The sequence below is a fragment of the Denticeps clupeoides genome, chromosome 20 (genome assembly GCF_900700375.1).
Source record: "Denticeps clupeoides chromosome 20, fDenClu1.1, whole genome shotgun sequence".
Taxonomy (NCBI): Eukaryota; Metazoa; Chordata; class Actinopteri; order Clupeiformes; family Denticipitidae; genus Denticeps; species Denticeps clupeoides.
In genome coordinates this window covers 12,244,488-12,263,142 of record NC_041726.1, presented here as the reverse complement: position 1 = coordinate 12,263,142, position 18,655 = coordinate 12,244,488, and the positions used below count along the sequence as shown (strand labels likewise).

Below are 18,655 nucleotides of genomic sequence, written 5' to 3'. Positions count from 1 at the left end.
TAGCGGAACAGCTTTTCACCCCTCTCTCTCTCTCTCTCTCTCTCCCTCTCTCTCTTCCCTTCCCTTCCCCCCCACTCTGCTTTGTATTCTGTGGAGATGACAGGGGAGAAAGCTTTATTGCTCCGAGTTGGTATCGATCGGGGCCCTTCGCAGGGGGTGCACAGACCCGCGTTCACCGGAGGCACTTTCGCAACGGCCGCTGCCTCCGCTCTGTCCGGCACGGCTCCCCTCCCTCCCTCCCTCTCTCCCTCTCTCTCTCCTCCTCCTCTTCCTCAGCTTCCTCGCCCTAGCTTCCCCATGTTCGCTCGTGGATTCAAATCCGAGACGCGTCCTCTGGGGTGAAGAGGCCGGGACCGGTGCTTTTTATTTACCTGGGCACGCACCCGTTGGCGTGGGAGCAGGAGAGAAAAAAGGAAAAAGGAAGTGAAAAGCGTGAATCTAAAGTTCTGCTGGGCAGAAATGGCGGGGCGGTTAAAGGTGCGGAGAGACGGGAAAATGTGTTTTTTTTTTTTTAACGCGGGCGGGTGTTTTGTCGGAAGGCTTTCGCTCGGCAGGTAACCCAGCCTTTCGAGAACATGGCCGCCGCTTCGCCATTAGGAAATGGAGCCCGGCTAAGTACCGAGCATGCCGTGCGGCTAAAAGGATCAAAGTCTTTTAAATTTGGGGGTAAGAGATTGGTGCAGGGTGCGCACCCCCCCCCCCCCCCCCCCTCCGAAAGCAGGAATGATGGATGGAACGGAGGGGCTGATAGCCGAATGAACCCCGTCGCCCTCCGATTCTGCCCTCGGAGGCAAAGAGTGCTTCACCCATGATTCCCCGGGGCACATTCTTATGACCCACCCTCCCTAATTTTGGGGTGGGGAGGTGCGGTGGAAAAACGATTGTCAGGCTTATGAGTCTTGACCGCTTAGGAAAAACCCTGTTTTGGGGGGGTGGCCATGGTGACGAAGGTTTAGGCCCGCACTCGTCTTCACTGTTGCCTGAATGCAGGCGACGCGTGTGCGTTGCGTTGTGTGTTGTGTTGTGTTGTGTTAGCGAGGTGTGGTTCGGGGGGCTCTTATCTCTATTTTTAACGCTCCTTCCATCAGTGTACTTTCTGACCGCCTCGGAGCCACTTATGTTCACTCACCAAATGACACATGCTAAAGCCCCATCACCACTCTCCACGCGCTGCTACAGTGGCTGGTATGGTCGTCAAGCACAGCAATTTTACAGAGGGGGCTCAAATTGGTCAGTGTATGTCTGCGTGTGTGTGTGTGTGTGTGTGTGTGGGGAGGGGGTCTGCATACTGTCCGTGTGTGTGTGTGTGTGCGTGTGTGTGTTTACTCTTTCAGTTAAAACGAAAAATAGTGACTAAAAAAAAATGATGGGAGTGGAATAATTTTGTTTGAGGAGAAAACCTCTCAAATTTGTCTAACAACAGCAGCCTTTTAATGTTATTAATGAAAGTGTCATTAGGGCCGACTATCACGGGGTCCCACTGACAATACCAAAAAAGATGGAGCTCTGAAGTATTTGCTTTTTCTCCTGTTATTTAATAAGTGATATTACCCGAGCTTTTGTATAATCTTGAAAATGCTGCACTTCTACACACGTAACAAGACCCCAAAATAAAAGTGAAGGGGGTAAAAATAAAAAAAAAGCAGAAAATCCATTCATTTAAATGAAGGTGCAGTAATTGGGCCCCGGCTGAAGCAGCGTGGTTTAGCTGTAATTGCAGTGCAAAGCTTTCGGAGCGGCAGGCCGCTGCATTATGGGGGCTTTTCGTGAGGCCGGCTTCACTTAGCGGCAAGGTCAGCCTTGATGCGAAACACTCCGGCCTCCAAATGCCCAATAATCAGCTACCCGTCCTGGGCTGACTGTAAATAGGACGTACTGAAACCTGACGGATTTAAGAACTGTGGTTCTTTATTTAAAACAAAATTGGGTTAAAAAATGAAAGATGCAGGTTGGAAGTCAGGCAAGGTACAATGAATAATAAAAACAACCTTTTTTTTTTTTACCTGACTACACAATTTTGTTTTTTATGTGACAATACCGGTTACTTTACTTTCACAATATCAACGAATGTGTTGCACTTGTGCTAATCATGTATATAACAAAAAAAAGGGACAAACTAATTAGCATTTAAGCAAATTAATTACTTTATTTTAAATCAAATAAGCAGATTATATTGTTTCAGGTTGTATATGTAAAAATGCACAAATAAAGACAACTAAAAAATGTGAGGTGCTTATTTTTGTGTAAAGGAGAGTGTTATATAAATGTGTTTTAATGTAATTTTCATATGTCACATTAAAGATGGCTAGGCAAGCTCTATCTATCATTCAGTACATTTTATAATAACAAAATTGCATTATGCAGAATTCCTTGGGGCCAGAATCTTCAGTTCATGCCATTTATTAATATAATAGGTAGTAACATAGTTTGATAAAAAAAAACGAAAATAATTTTTTTAAGTTTTAAATGTAGGGAATTAGTAATATACTGAATACAGAATAATTATAATAGTATAATTTAGAGGGTATCGTTGCATAGATATTTTGCACATAACCTTAATATTAATAAATGTCTGCTCTGCACCTTCCAAATTTAAAAATAAATGTGTGCGGTCAATGTGCCTGTGTAGTTCGTCCCGGGGCGGCCAGTTCATGCCGGTATTGGACTAGTGTCCCCGGTGCCAAGCGGCCACAGAGCTCCGTCCTGGCCAGACTGGCTGCTGAGAGTTCAGCACCGGCACCAGATGACCGCCATTTCACACCAGTGACCAACACAAATTGGATCAGTGTGCATTCTCATTGCCCCAGCAAAATAAAAAAAGGACACAAAATGGCCGAACCTCAGGCCCCCTCCTCCTGCCTGTTAGTTCAGGAGTGTTTCTCCTGACCTTTAACACGCTCCTGTTCATGCTAATGATTAACATTTAGTATAAAATATCAATGCTTCAATTTACAATAAAATCGCAATGGCCATGAGAATGGAGAGCGGGCATTCATCCTTCCAGTTAGTTTACCGTGTGCATGGTCGCTATTTAAAAGATCTGAACAGCGGTAAAAGCCGCAGATTCATCCTCGGGAGCCGAAATTATAAACAGGCGGAACGGCCGGAACATTGCGATCGTGCTTCTCAGTGCGACGAGGACCCGGAGCACATAAAGGCGTGTTCTTGTGCCCATCTGAGTGTCAAATTCAAACGCGATACTCGTACCCACGACTGCCCCCGCTCAACAACGTGAACGCGCTTCCTTTGTGCGTGTGCGTGTTGGGCGCGCGATTGCATTCCGTACAGAGAGTCACTCCATTCAGCAGGAAGGCTGAGAAATTACATCTGAGGAAGTAATTTCTAAGTGGCTATTAAAGGCCTGAAAGGAAGATAAATAAATACGTAAATAGAGTGAAAAGCAGGAAGCGGGCCTCGAATCCTTACCGCCTTATTTAACCTAAAAGAATATTCAATTCATGTCGGACAGAAAGGGACACTTTACCCACTCGCCCCGAGCTTCGCGTCTGTCACCTGTAGAGGCTTTGCTCTGTGTGGTGACATTGAAGGAAATGTCACAAAAAGCAGTAATTATCACTGTGTGAAGCTCATGGTCAGCACAATATAAAGAGGCAGCCGCCATTGTCCCAAACCTGAATGGCGCTTCTGTCTGGTGCCGCGGAGAAATTCTCTGGTCACGTCTGCGAGGGGAATACATGACCGCTTCATCTGAAGTGAAAGTTTTCACTTTAAAGTAAACAAGATCAGCAACAAAGGCGACCGGAGGAGCAGAGAAGAGCTTTAGAAGCAGGTGGCTTTAGATTTGACCTGCTGAAGACATCCAGACGTCCCATTCCGTGTCTTTTTTTTCTCCATGTGGTGACTGCATTACAGTAATAAACCAGCAGCGGAATTCAAGGTGAGTGGATGCCGGGGGTGAAGGAACTGTGGCCTTTTCTGACCAGGCCTGATCTGGGTTGAATAAAAATGATGATGATGACGATGATATCTAATCTAATGCATACAATACGGAGTGTGTGTGTATGTCTGTACTTGCCATGAGTGTGTGTTGATGTGCTCTATGAAGCCTAGCACAGTGTGTTTAGTGTTTTTACAATAATTTGTGTGTGTGTGTATGTGAGATTATGTGTCTTGACTATGCAAGTGTGAGTGACTGTGTGTGTGTTTGCTGTCAAATGTGAAGTGTTGTAGAAATAAAATGTGTCATTGTTAGAATTTCTTACAGCTGTGTGTGTGTGTGTTTGCGATACAGTGTGTGTGATTGTGCTGACTGCCGTGTGTTTGTGTGTGTGTGCTTAATTGTACACATCAGCATTCCTCGTGGCTGAAGATCCGCGCTTTTATGCGCGTCTTTGCATGTGAACGACGCGTGTGTGTTGGGCAGATAACAGGCTTGTGTGTAAGTGTGTGTGTGTGTGTGTGTGTGTGTGTGTTTGTACTCACACGGCCACGTGCTGGACGTGTTTACACTCGTAGCGGGGCACGCGGGGCGATATCTCACGGCAATCGATGAGAGGGGGAGCGAGGGAGGGGAGAAAAATCGGTAAGGAAAGCAGGTTATCTCCTGTCATTAATGGGTGGGGGGGGATTCCCAGGCAGGTGGTGCAGGAGGAGGTGGGTCGGGTGGGGGTGCGAGGGTGGTAGGGGGACATGGAGGGGGAAGACCTGGATTCATTGAGAAAAAACACAGACTGTTTGGCATCGGGAGAAAGCAGACAATTATCTGTATTGATTAAAGCCAGCCAGCCAGCACAGTGAAGACAGAAAACTATGACTGGATCAATAGAACCAGGGTGAGAGAGAGAGAGAGAGAGAGAGAGAGACGGGGGTGTAGTGTAGACACTGGGCACGTGGAGTTTTTTTTTTTTAAAGAAAATTCCCTTTTAGGGAGCAACAGTTGTGAAATGACAGATGAGTACGATCACTCCAAGACGTCAAGCTCCCACTCCCACCTCACATCGTCCCCTCATCTGGGCCAGGAATCACCGGGTACTTCACTCGTGACCTTAAAGCATCTTCTTTATTTTCAGAATGAGAGCTCGCCACCGGTCCCGCCAGGATTTCCTCGTGCCTCTTAGGCCGGGCTTACGGGACCGCTCAGAGGAACAAGGGAAGGATCTGAATGAGCTGGTGGGGCGGGGCAAGCGGCCGGGCGGTGAGTCGGGGAGGCAGTAGCCGGGATGACCCACATGGCGGTGCGGGTGGATGACGCACGGAGACAGAAAAACCCCGGAAAGAGCGTCAGCATGACAGGAGGAGCATGCTTGTAAAATAATACTCCGGGATGGACCGCGATATGGACACTGACAGGTGTAGCAAGAAATGTATAAAAAAAAAAAAAAAAGTATAAAAAAATGTTCTTAATACTTAATCGATACGATGTAACCTCCTAGTTTTTGAGTCGGGCAAGGTTCTAGGTTCTAGGTCCTAGGTTCTGTGTGGACGGACAGGTGTAGTGAGATCACAGCTGCTGCCACGTTGCTTGAAATTTCGGCCAAGTCGATGATACGAGTGATGACCACACGCATGGTGCATCAAAAGAGCCTTAACCTTCGGGAGAAATAAAAATCACCTAAATGCATTTCAAGTGCGAAGATCAATAGCAGGACTCGTTGCGCGTTACTGCGTTGAATCCAGACGAGCTGATTTAAGTGGAAATATCAAGATAAAACAAACACATTGGTTGTGGCTCCATTCATTCCGCCGCTTAATTCATATCGCTGAATGGAAAATTCAAGCTGGTATGGATATCAAACTGAATCTCATCAAGCGCGCGGTGCGTTTAGGATTCGTGACGTGACTGGAGTTTCGATGGCGAGCCTTACGTGAGTTGCTTGGTTGGGTCAGGGGGTGGACGGAGGGATGAAGGAGGGGAGGACTACAGGTGTGTAGCTATGCGTGCCTGACATCACAAGTCCCCACCCCCTCCAGCCCTGGGGGACATGAGCGCCCTTAGAAACGGTCGCTAAGGGAACAGGCAGCCTAAACAGCCAGGCAGGTGTGTGTGTGTGTGTGTGTGTGTGTGTGTGTGTCAGGGTGAGTTCATGATAAATTATTGAAAAAGTGGATTTGGTGGAGAACATGTTTGTGTGTGTATGATTTGGAATATCTCTGTGGGTGTGTAGGTGTCTGTTTTGGAGGTGTTTACACAAAATCTAAATATTTTTGTATCATTATTATGAAAAGCGCTATTATCTTCAACAAGCCACTTCACAATCAGTAGCTGGGCTCTCATAGACTCACACACACACACACATACACATGCATACGCATGTACACACTCATAATCAGGCCACGTCCTGTGGTGTGTTGATGCTTAGAGGGCTCCAGGGTGGAGTGTGCATATTTGTGTGTGTGTGTGTGTGTGTGCACGCCAGACCTGTAGGGGCATAGAGAAATGGACCTTAAATGGCCCTCACTGGCTCTCAAACTCCAGTTGGGTTTATTGATGCTCTGGCCCTCTGCCAGCCGAAGCCCATTTCCACTTCAAAAAGGGACCCCTGTACACACACACACACACACACACACACCTGCCCATACAGTGCACTTAAACTTCCATCTAGCGTCTAGTGCACGATACATGCTCTTAGGTGCAATCATGACTGTATGGCACACACTTTTACCCACAGTGCACCTCAACCCAGCCTCTGTCTGCAGACGGAATTATTACTGACCGCGTGGCATCTGCAGAATAGACAATAGAGGGACACACACACACGGACGCTCATGTAAACTTTCTCACGCACATACAACTGGACCAAAAAGGTCAGGTTTGGACCCACCCTCATAAAAAAAAAAAGTTAACAGCAACAACATACACTGTACGTGTAATATAATGCACGTGGAACTTTCGGTTTAAGAAAAATAACGACCCCTTGATTTCGTGGATTCATCGTCTTCTGCAATTAATGGAAATAACTTGTTTCCGGACCCTCACAGCTCCTTTTCAGGCAGGCAAAGTTAGTCGATTTACTGAACACACACCTCAATAGTTTGAGCCTTTGTGGCTAAATAAAGTGTTCTGAAAAGTATACAATACTGATCACCAAACATTCTATAAGTATTCCTGATGCTGCTTCATTGTATCATTTATGCTTTTTAGTAGCTCTTCTCAGTAAAAAACTCAAGTTTTCTAACATGTAAGTTCCTTTGCATTTGTGTTTAGTTTTGAGATCTGTAGCCAGTTAGTATTTATTAAGTCATGATTAGTAAATGAGTGGCTGATACAGGAAGTGCCTATATGAATATATGTATGTACATTTGAGCATGTGTATGTGTGTGTGTTTATGTGTGAATGTGCACTAAGATGAGGTGGAAACCCAGCTTTGGGTGAATGATGAAATCCAGAAACGTCAATATTGCCCACATGCCAGCGCAAGAGCCTTTGCATTTCAATGCGGGTGGCTGTATATTATTTATGACGCTCCGTCCACGTCAACACCACAGGCCTGCTCACACCTATCCCCATAGTAACCAGACCAACCGGCTCCATATACAACACATACACCTTAGTCATTCCTCTGTCTCTGTCTCTCTCTCTCTCACAGATATGAAAACAGTTGTTTTCATATTTGTGGATGTTGGGTAATAAATATGTTGCATTGATATTCAAGAAACAGAACTATCTAAATGTTACGAACATTTTCCAAGCTAAAAACTCAATTTTACCCCTAAACAGAAGTCATTAAAGACAAATATTTAGTTTTTTCACGTGGTTTCCCATGTATCATATTCCATCCACTTATAGACTAAGTCTATAATATAGACTATTGTTATAAAATGCCTTCTACCAGTATTTTTGTGTAGATGACCAGTGTGAGATGACAAATTTCAACACAACCTGTTCTGTACTGGATTTAAACATGTAAACATGCGTGACCCCCTCTTTGTCACCTGGAAGAGGCGCAGGCGTAGCTATTTAGGCGTGAGGGTGGAGGAGAGACAGGATGAGAGAGTTGCTATGCTGACTTGTTTTTTTCTATCCTGAACCTCCTCGAGTGCAACTATCATGCGGACAATAGGCCTGCTGTGGGCCACATCCACTGCTGGTCAGGCTTAATGACCAACACACACACACACACACGCCTATTTTTACCTTGGCCGGCAGTGTCTGTGTCACCAGCAATATGGACAACCCCCTCCCCACCCCCTCTGCTCCCATCCCCCCTACCCCCCAACCGCTGTTGTCCACTGCTCACCTCATCCATAGTAGACGGTATTGATTTTTCAGCGGGGAGAATAAAAAAGTCCATGAATTTTAATGTTTCTTGTCTGTCCCCCCCCCTTTCTTCCTGACCCATCCCTCGCTCGGCTCCACCCTCGCTCTTTCCTGGGGGAAGGATGAAGGAGCGGGGGGATGGGGGAGCGGAGGAGCTCTGTGGCTTTGGGTCATTTCTCATTTCCGAGCTGGGTCTCTAACACCCCCTGTTAACTAGCCTTCATTGTGTGTGTGTGTGTGTAAAAGAGAGATGGAAAAAAAATAAATGGGAACAATATTGGGTATCAGTTTATCCGAACCAAACAGAAACCTTTGTTAGGGACTTTGGCTCTGATTAAATTCGATGTTAGGCATTAACCAGAATGAATTTCGGAAAGTGTTTTCATGATATTACTGCAATATGCGTCACCTGCAATATGAACAATTGCTTCCTCATATACGATTGCATAATAATTTTACTGTCAGTGGAAATAATCTGGACTCTTAATCCATTACCACGGTATATTATGGTTGCTGAGTACAACAAACTGATGCACAATAAAGATAAATTGGCTATTGGAATAATAATAGCCAATAAATTATAATAAGCCACATGATGGACAAAGAAAGTGTGTGAGCACTATGGTACACCACCTATATATACACACACACACACACATACTCATTCTACCGGAGATTTTCAGGAACCTTCCCTTTGAACCTGAGGCCTTGGGCAGTAAGGGTCTCTCCTCTGAAGCCCAGATGAAGCACCCCAGCAGCCGATTCAGTCCTCCAAGCACGCTTCCCTCTCTTCTTCACTCCTTTCACCCTCGCTCTCTTTCTCTCTGTGTCTTTCCGGTTCGGATGAGAGCTATTCAAACGAGGCAGAGCCCTTGAGCCGGTCGACCCTGAGGTCGCCTAGATAACCATTCAATTACGCATCTCCCAAAAAACAAACCAAATACATACACACACACACACACACACAAGCTGTTGCTGTTACGAGGCAATACGCAGTGTTCATCGTTATTGACAAATGTTCAGAGCGCGTCGTTCAGAGGCTGCAGGTTATCGACATACGGACACATTTTATTTATCGTGTGAAAACTAACTAATGTTACATGTAATGTCTGTCTGAATCAACATTCGCGTATGATGAACTCATTTATATTTACCACAGAGCAAACGAAAAAAAAAAAAAAACGCAATTATATAAAAATCTGAGCACACATTAAAGAGGTACAGATGTAGAAAATACATTTTAATTAAATGCATTGCAGTTAAGTCAGATCGGGATCAAGAGCCTCTGTGATGTTTCCTGCTTCCAATTCGACTCATGTAACTGAAAGCCCCGACACCAGTCTCACTGTGTTCTCCTCTTTTGTGTTTTTCCCCTCCATGTTTGTACGGACCCCCATGACCAGTGCGTCCACGTCTTAATTAGAGTCGCTCCATTATGGGCACTTTAATGCACACAGTGACCGGGGAGGCCGTCTGTCACGGGACCTTGAACTTCAGACTCCGTGCACAGCCAATGAGAGCAGGATGGACAGATGAACGAGCCGGAGAGGGGGTGATGGGCAGCTGCATATGAATCGACTGGAGGGGGGACAGCAGGGAGGGGAAGGGTAGCCGTGGAGTGGGAGCAGGGGGCAAAGGTCAAACAGCCAACCCCCACCCGCCCCTACCAGCGGCTAGACAAAGAGAGGTCCCACCTCCCAGCTGAACAGGAGGACGACCAGTTAGCTCAGTGGACTCTCTTGTCTTATTACACACAAACACACACCCATCTGCTTACGGCTTACTTGGAAATATTAGGTATTATACATTTGGTTGAACATTCCCGACATATTGTTGATATTGTTGTAGTGTTTATCATCCGCAGATATTTGATCAGAAACACACTTTCATGCAAATAAGCCGAGACTATTAGATGGATCACACACACACACACACACACCCACATGACTGAAAAGGCCGTACAATTGGGAAAAAGGATTTTACTTCACCCACAGTGTTACATAAACCATCTTTTGTGTTCACCATCCTTACGCTATATTGCTTCGTAACGAGCACTGAGACAACTTTTTTATTCGTTTTTACTTTTCCAGCTCCGGCAAACGCACGCTTTCGACCGTCTTCAGTTGAAGGCAGGCCAGGAACGGCTTCCGCCGGCGCCTCCGCGTGAAAAATCACCCGCCACCCGACACCTGACTTACTCCGGCGGGAAGAAAAGGGGGGGAATCGTCGAGGCCCTACAAGAAGGATGAGCTAATAAGATATGCGGCACGCTCCTTAGCATAATATGCTAACCAGCCCGCGGTCACCCGGGTTTTTTTTTTTCCGTCAGCGAGGCTCCCATTAGCCTGAAGCGGCCCATGCGGGGGCGCGGGGGGTCAGCTACGCTAACGTGGCTCGCCGAGACGGCTATTTGTCTTCCGGGCTGGATTAGCCAGGCTAGCCTGTCAGGTAAACTGTGGGCCTTGAATAGCAAGGCGCTCTTCCCAACGCACCAATCCCCCGGGGTAATCAGCGGCCGGCCGGTGCCGTATTTACCATATTCATCCCGCGTACGGGGAAGACAGGAGGGAGCGGAGTGAGTGGCGGAGCGTTCACCTGGCCCGCTTCGTACAGTTCGGGCACACAATGGCAGATAAACTAATTAGAAGACGGCCCATCCTCCGTGCGCAGCAATATGCCTGCGAGGCGGGCAGGGCGGGGGCCGCGCAGGAGCTGTTGCCTGCAGTGAAGCCGCCTGCAGGAGCCCAGATTCGTATCGGCGCGTTTGATTGAAGCCCTGGAAGAAAGCGCCCGAGGACGGTTTGTCAGGATGTCAGGGCCGAGTGTGAGTCTCTGCGTTGTGTGGACGTGTGGAGTTTTCCGCCGTCAGAGTGGTTACAAGTGTGTTTTTGGGCCTTTTTTTTTTTTTTTGGTGGGTTGATGTTACCTTAGAAATGGTTTCGTGTGTGTGCATGTGGGTGTATAGGTGTGCATGCTTGTGTTCATACATTGTGAGTGTGTGTGTGTGTGTGTGTGTGAGTGAGAGAGAGAAAGAGGCATAACACGTACCTCTAAACAGATTCACATTCGCTATAGAGAGGTTCGGCTGATGTGTCCCTGCCAGAGGATGATGCTGGTGGCGGATACGGGTGAGCGCAGGGTGGGAGGGAGGGGTGCGGAACAACAGATTAATTTCATTTCAGGAGATGGAACAAAAAAATGTGGAGGATAAAGGAAGGTGGGAATGTCAAGGATGACAGGGAAATGAAAAGGAGAGGGAAAAAAAGGCCAAATAGCTTTTCTCCCTTAAACCTGAATGGGAACGCAGCTTTAAATGTTTGCTTCTGTATCAGTGGGTGCCTGTGTCTGCTGTGTCTATATTATTATTATTATGAATATAATAGTGAATTTCACAAAAGAAAAAACCCACCTCAGGAGAAACAGACGTTCTTAAAGTTGTGTCTAACGGACAAAACTCACGGATGATCCATGCCTTCTACACACTGTGAAGCGCATAACAAATCGCACTATACACCGTGGCCGTTATGAACCTGGGTACAACAGGTATGTGGACTGGTCACCTACTGCACCCACGCGATATTACAGCAGGACATCAGCATCGTCAGCGTGAGCTAGTGGTAAATGTCATCAGCGTGCGTGTAGAAAGTGCAAGACGGATTGCGGGGCTGCCAGTCATTCTTTTTATGTGCGTGTGGAAAATTTCAAAGAAGACATGTGGCAGAGGAGGGTAATGTGGATCTGGGCATGTCTTGGAGAAAGAGGCCAACTGGGGACATCTACATACTATTTGCATTCTTTGCGCAATATGTCGCAGTTGTAAATACAGAATTTCATGTTTCATGTTTATAGGCTGTTGGGATTTGGTGGTTATCTTAAATCGTCACAGGACGCAAGGCCATCTTTGAAACTCTCTCATGGAATAACGCATGGCCACCATTTACGAGCAATGACAAAAACATACGAAGTATACCAGGGAAGGACTTCCACAGTTTGGTGACAACCCGATAAGTGGAACAGAGGTGAGGTTATGTTAGATGAGCATGGTCGATCTCTTAGATTAATAGGAGCAAGAAAGCTTGTGCATGTGTGTGTGTATGTGTGTGTGCGTGCCACAATCAGGTAAAATATATGTTTGATTTTTTTTTTATTTATAAATGCATCCGTAGGAGCCCCCCCACATTTGAATACGTGTGTTTCGCTGTATATGTGTGTATGTGTGTGTATATCTTAAGGGGGTTGGGGGGAATGGGGTTACATTGAGGGGATTGAAGCACTCAGATTTATTAAAAACGGACCCCCCATCACACACACACACACAGATTACACACACACACACACACACACACACACACTCTCTCTGCACTCCCTCTCCCTCTCTATCTATCTCCCCGTGTCATTGTTGCCACGTTCCTTGTGTTGTTCGCATACATTTGAGCTCAGGGGATATTAAATTTATCAATCGGACCCTGGGAGTCACCCCTGCTCTCACAAAGACAGGCACAGGAAGGGCAGTGAGTCCCGGACACACACACACACACACACACACACATGCCTTATTTCCATAGAACCCCTTCACTAAATTAAATTGAGCACCTAAATCTCCCCTAAAACACCAGTACTGAGATGCGAGGGTGGGGGGTCGCACAGAGGAGAGGGTGAAATTCAATCAGGCAGACCCCAGGTTTTCATTAAGCTACTTTATTACCTAAATGTATCAGTGGTGCACAAACTCTGGTGGCATACAAATAAACTGGCCAAAAGTCGGAGAGCGCGCATGGAAAATTGGCCAAATTCGTCACTGTGCCCACGTGACAGTGCCTTGTCGTGTCATCGCTTTCTGGAAAATTCGGAGAACATGCCGGGACAAGGCAGATCAACCTACACTATGCAGCTAAACCTTACAGAACGTAAGGGGCAAAAATAACAAAACGTCTGTAGACGGTGCATAATCCACAGTGTCAAAAGGCATATAACATTTAGGCCTGTACAGTACTGTGCCATATAAAAATTGAGAAACTGTATGCTGAGGACAAACTGACTATGAAATACGGTCGCCATTGCTTAGGTAGGTGGAGCCCATGCCTTCTACCCACAGTTGCTTCATTTAGTGAAGTGTTAAATTGCTCCGCTCCGATGCCGGTTGTCTTCACGCCATATGCGGAATTCTGCTAGATCTGGGCCCAGCGGCTCCTGTGGGGTTGTGTTGCACCTCTGGCTCTGGAGCATTAAAACCTCCATTTTCCTGCTTAATCTCTGCTTGCTGTTAAACAGCCACATGATGATCGTCCCTCTCTCGACCCGCTCTCGGCCTCTCCCTCCCCTTGATGACGGTCTGAGCCTCTACCTTCCGCCCCCTCCCGCTCCAGACGGATTTTCCTTTTCACTCCGGCCCGCGAAGAAGAGTTTAAGTGAAGAAGGAGACAAAAATCTGGATAACATCACACTGTGCGACACACACACTCCTCTCCTCTGACCCCCACCGCCTCCCTCCGCTTCTCTCCAGCCGCCTTCCTCTCTTCCTCCCCGCCGCTCGGCGTACAGGGTGAAATCTAATTATTCTGCTTAATTAAAAGGTGAGAAAAACCTTGACCCTGGTCTGACCCACAGGTTACTCGCACACCCACATTACGTGTGTAGCGCGTGTGTGTTGTGAATATGATGGCCATGTTATGTGGCGATTTGATCGGGAGCGAGGGAGATATCTGCGTACATTGTTGGGGTGAATGGAAAGGAAAATTGAGATAACGTGTGCATGCGGCATCTGTATCTGGCTAAACAGCCATCGGGCAGGTACGTGTGTGTGTGTGTGTGTTTCCTGATTGGCCTTAAAAAAGAACCACTGCCGTCCCGATGTGGTGAATAGCCCAGCTGTCTCCCAATTCCCATTAGAGGAGAATGGGACAGAATTCCATTCCAGATTCATGCTGACAGCAACCCACTGAGAGGCTTCCTCTTGCCGTGTGTATGTCTCTGTCTGTGTGTGTGTGTGTGTGTGTGTGTGTGTGTGTGTACGACGTGGCAACGATGACCATTGGCTCACGCTAGCAGGCGGCTAGGAGACACGCTGAGCTGGCATTGGAGCACCTATCATTTGGCAAACGTGCATTGTCCACTTATACACATGGCTGAACACACACAGAGACACGCGCAAAAAAAAACGTCATAAAAGCCATCCCACCCCGTCAAATTCAGCGCTGGGGTGACAATGGGCCCAATTTAGCCATATTGCAGAGGTGGAAAGTGGTAGAGGACACAATGTAGCTTACCTATACTTGTCTTTATTACCGCATGTTAAATGGAGTATGAATGTCTCCATGGTAACGTGGGTGGTGCGGCAAGCTGACCGGGTCGGGAACGGGGTGCGTTTTTTCTCTTTGGTAGCACCTACAGTGTCTGTGCTGTGAGTTGAAAAGCGTCCGAATCAACTGATCTATGTCGGCATTCTGGTCTCCGATCGGTTTATTATCTACGTGAACAACAACGGGAGAGCAATTGATGAGTGTGTGAGTGTGTGTGTGTGTGAGAGACAGACAGAGGTTTTCGGAGGATGGGAGAGGTAGCTTAATGCAATAAAGCATGTAGTATTGACATCTCTGTTGTGTCTATTGATTCCCTATTATGTCCCTAACAAACCCTGGTGGACATTTTGTCATTCGCAATCACGTTACCACTGGGACTCGCCAACGCTCTGCTTTAAATCCGATCTATACACACGGATGCATGCGCTCCCTCTCCCCCCTCTCTCTCTCACACACACACACACACACACACTCGCACGATCAGCATTCCTTCACACACCCAGCGCACATGGGCCGAGGAGTCGATGCTCCCTGATCAATAACGGCGCAAGGTTAAAAACATCTCTGACAGCGCCCACCTGTTAATTCACATCAGCGGAGTAAAACACACACACACACACACACCTGTAATAATGACTGTAATAACCAGTCCAGGTACACGCACCCACGCACCGCCCGCCATTCATAATTCAGCTCGGGGCGGCCAACTCGCTCCCCCAGCCCAATAACAGACGTCTTTTCGGAATTAAAATTGCAGGGGGGTCGGGGGAGGTGGTGGGTCCGCTGGTGCGTAAGCAGATGATGCCACGCGTCGAAATCGGGACCTCAGACCTGCCGCCGGACAGCGCGAATAAACTATTGCCAACATTATATAGCTACGTTTAAAACACAGTCTCATCGGGTTTATCCTATTCATTTATTACTTCGGTACATTAGCATATTAGCACATTAAGCACATTTAGTACTAAAAGTATACGATTACATTAAGTATATTGAAAACGACAAATATGTTAGTGTTTTAAGTACATTCAAAACGCGTGTATTAGTATCGGCCATTTTCCTCCTCAAAATAATATCTGAAACAGCACAACAGCCGCAATAAGATTGCAATATTTCATAACGAGAGTTTTAATTAGTCCTGGAGAAATGGTAAAGGGTACGTTGCCACCCGGACCCATCCAGCATTCGTACGTTAACCCTCACATTACAACTAGAACTCTATGTTACCAATATCGACGCCGAATCCGCCACGTCTGCATTAATTCATTACGTTTAATACTAAAAGCATGAAGTGCGTTTAAAAGTAAAGGTACACGTGGTCTTTACCTCAATTTCGGACCGTAAGCACGTCAGTAAATGAGGTGCATTTAGAATTTATTTGTGGATATTTTGCAAGTTCGCTTTTCTCGGTTTCGCACGCAACGGAGAGACGGAGACATAAAACATTTACGGTGGGCCTGACAGGCAGGGTGGGACGTGCCGAGCGCGGCCTGTCAAGGACCACTACGCCACGAGGTGTCGGCACCATTTCCAGCGTTCCGGAGGTTATGTTTAACAGAGGCGAGCGAGTCAGGGCAGAGCCGTGGCCGGCCACTCGCTGCCAATTTCAAAAGGCGCGCCTGCTGAAAAGCAATCGCCCGGCCGTTTAGCTCCGCGGTTAGAGGGCTGCGGGTTCGGCGGCCTGTCAAAATTCGCCCATCATATCAGTGTGCGTCCTGAATGGATTGAAACGAACGATTTCTACCCAGCATCCTTTGCTCCAAACCGAGCACTCTCAACGTCAGACCCTCCTGGTATCACCAGGCGGCTGAGCTCGTGGTGACAGGAGTGTCCTACAGGCCAGTGTCATCACTTAACCAGCTGATGTCAAGCACCTTGGTGGCTGTAATTCCCACGGCAAGAGGACCTCTCAAGCACGAGGCCGTGTGTTGTGTTGGACATCGTCCACGGTAAAAGCGCAGCCATAACACAAGGTGCAGCACCGGCTAAATCGGACCTAAACGGGTAACTTTGCCGCCATTTTGCGCCGACACTTCATCGCCTGGCCTTGCCTCCACCTCTGTAGAAGTAAGTGGATCAGGTCAAGAGCACGCCGGGACACTGCACCTGTCCCTCTCGGCAAGCAGAACGTTTCCTGCGGGGGTGATCTACAGGCGCTCTCGAGATGTCTCACTTTTGTCCCTTTTTGCAAAAGACAAAAGAAAATAATTTGAATTAATGAGACCACTTGCGCTGTTTTGCTGGACATCGCTGGGCTGGCCTCACACCAGAAACGACGGTTAACGCTGGTCAAGACGGCTAACCAGCAAAACAACCGTGTTTGGCCGCAGTTTAGTCACAGTCTGGCCTCAGTTTTATACGTTTTAATTAGGCCTAAATTAACATAACATGTCATGTACATTCATTTTTTTAGATCCCGCAGGGGAAACGTCCTGTTTTGGCCTTTCTGCACTGGCAGAAACGCCAGCGGTGTTTTTGGGGGTGATGTAATTTGGGGGACACCTGACTTGCCGGTTTTTCTGTTCTTTTCTTTTATTCTGATGACATGTACTTAGCATGTATATATTACCGCGGACGTTGCGCCCATCTGTCATCCGCAAATTTCCGCTTCGGTGGAGGAGAGACTGGGCCGCGTCCCCGCCCCCGTCCCCCGTCCCCCGTCCCCCGACCTCCCTTCACAAAACGCCAGATAAAAAGGGGGGTATTCCCTTTCAATAAAACACACACACAAACACACACACACACATATACATACATATATACAGATATAATAAAGCGAACTTCGAACTTCCTGGTAATAAGGGGACATGCGCGTCATTTCGGGGACCCACGCGCCTCATTTGCATTTAGCTGCAAACCAGATGTTTCCATTTACATAATCTAGTCAACCGACAGACTTTTTTATAAAAAAAAAGAAGTAACACCATTATATCCGCGGCACTCGTCGCCAAATTCGCACCCCATCCCTCGCTCCATTTTCCCGCGGCCCCGCTATCGATTTTCAGGCCGAGAGATCGATAAATTACCATGAATATTCCCTCAACCGTCCGAGAGGCGCGGGGACAGACAGGAGAAGACAGATGGAGACGGAGGTTCGGGAGTTCAAATACAAACCAGATCAAAATAAATTTATAAATCTGTACTAACGACACGGGGGGAAAAGTCACCCGGTATCGAAACCGACATTAGATCGACTCAGCAGAACTTTCTTCACGCCAACAAACAAATTAGGCAAATAAGAAAAGATGTCTCTAGACGGACTTCGGAAAGGATTCTGACGGCGTCGGCGAGCGATTCGATCCTTCGCTTTATCGGCTCCGGTCGGAAAAGACGCACGAAAAAACCCCAAAATGGCTCGCGCCTTCCCGGGTACTTTTTGGAGAGGCGGCGGCGGCGCGCGTTACGCTCGCGGTTTTCACCTCAACTTCTCTCTTCTGGACATTTAAATGGACATTTTTTTTTAAGAAATAAAAGATTTAAACTCACCGTTGCTGGAGCGCAGGGCCAGCGGGGACTTGAGTCGCCAGGCGCTGAAGTCGGACGCGGTTCTCTGAAAGACCAGCGGCACCGGCAGCGGGACGAACATGGTCCGCAGTCGTCGGGTGTTGGACGTGGACCCCCTTTTTGTTGTTGTTGTTGTTGTTGGCTTCTTCTTGTACTCTTGTGGCGTGTTTTTAAGCGTCGCGCTCGCCGTCTTTACATGGTGCGCCGTGGCCGCGCGTCGCGGGGAGCCGCATCTGTCCGGCGCGCAGACGGACGGCCGGGACGCGCCTGGAGAACCCCGCCGTACTTGTACCCGAGGCTGGCGTCCCGAGTGCGGATAACGCGCGAGTAAGGCAAGGTACTAATGCTGAAATAATAATAACAATAACAATAATGATTATTATTATTATTATTATTATTATTATGATGGTGACGAGCAGCCCGCGGCTTGTCGCGCCGTCACGGCGGCCTTGTCGCTTTGGTATCTGCTTAAAAAAAGACACACACACACACACACACACACTCTCTCTCTCACACACACACACACACGCACGCCGTATTTGGTTCTAATATTTGGTCACCGGCCGCCTCGCCGCCGGTCTCCCCGTGCACGCGTGCACACAAAGCGGCATCTTTCAGAGTAAAAAACGTCGGC

The 18,655-nt window shown here is 47.5% G+C and overlaps 1 protein-coding gene across 5 annotated transcripts in view; it reads right to left on the bottom strand.

Moving 5' to 3' along the window:
- Positions 1-18,306, bottom strand: part of pou2f2a (POU class 2 homeobox 2a) — a 36,530-nt gene extending 18,224 nt beyond the window's left edge. For all 5 annotated transcript variants that reach the window (XM_028963690.1, XM_028963691.1, XM_028963692.1 and 2 more), the window contains exon 1: positions 18,004-18,306. In XM_028963690.1, the coding sequence (XP_028819523.1) occupies positions 18,004-18,103 (100 nt within the window). In that variant the 5' untranslated portion in view covers positions 18,104-18,306. The remainder of the gene's footprint in view (positions 1-18,003) is intronic.
- Positions 18,307-18,655: the final 349 nt, after the last annotated feature.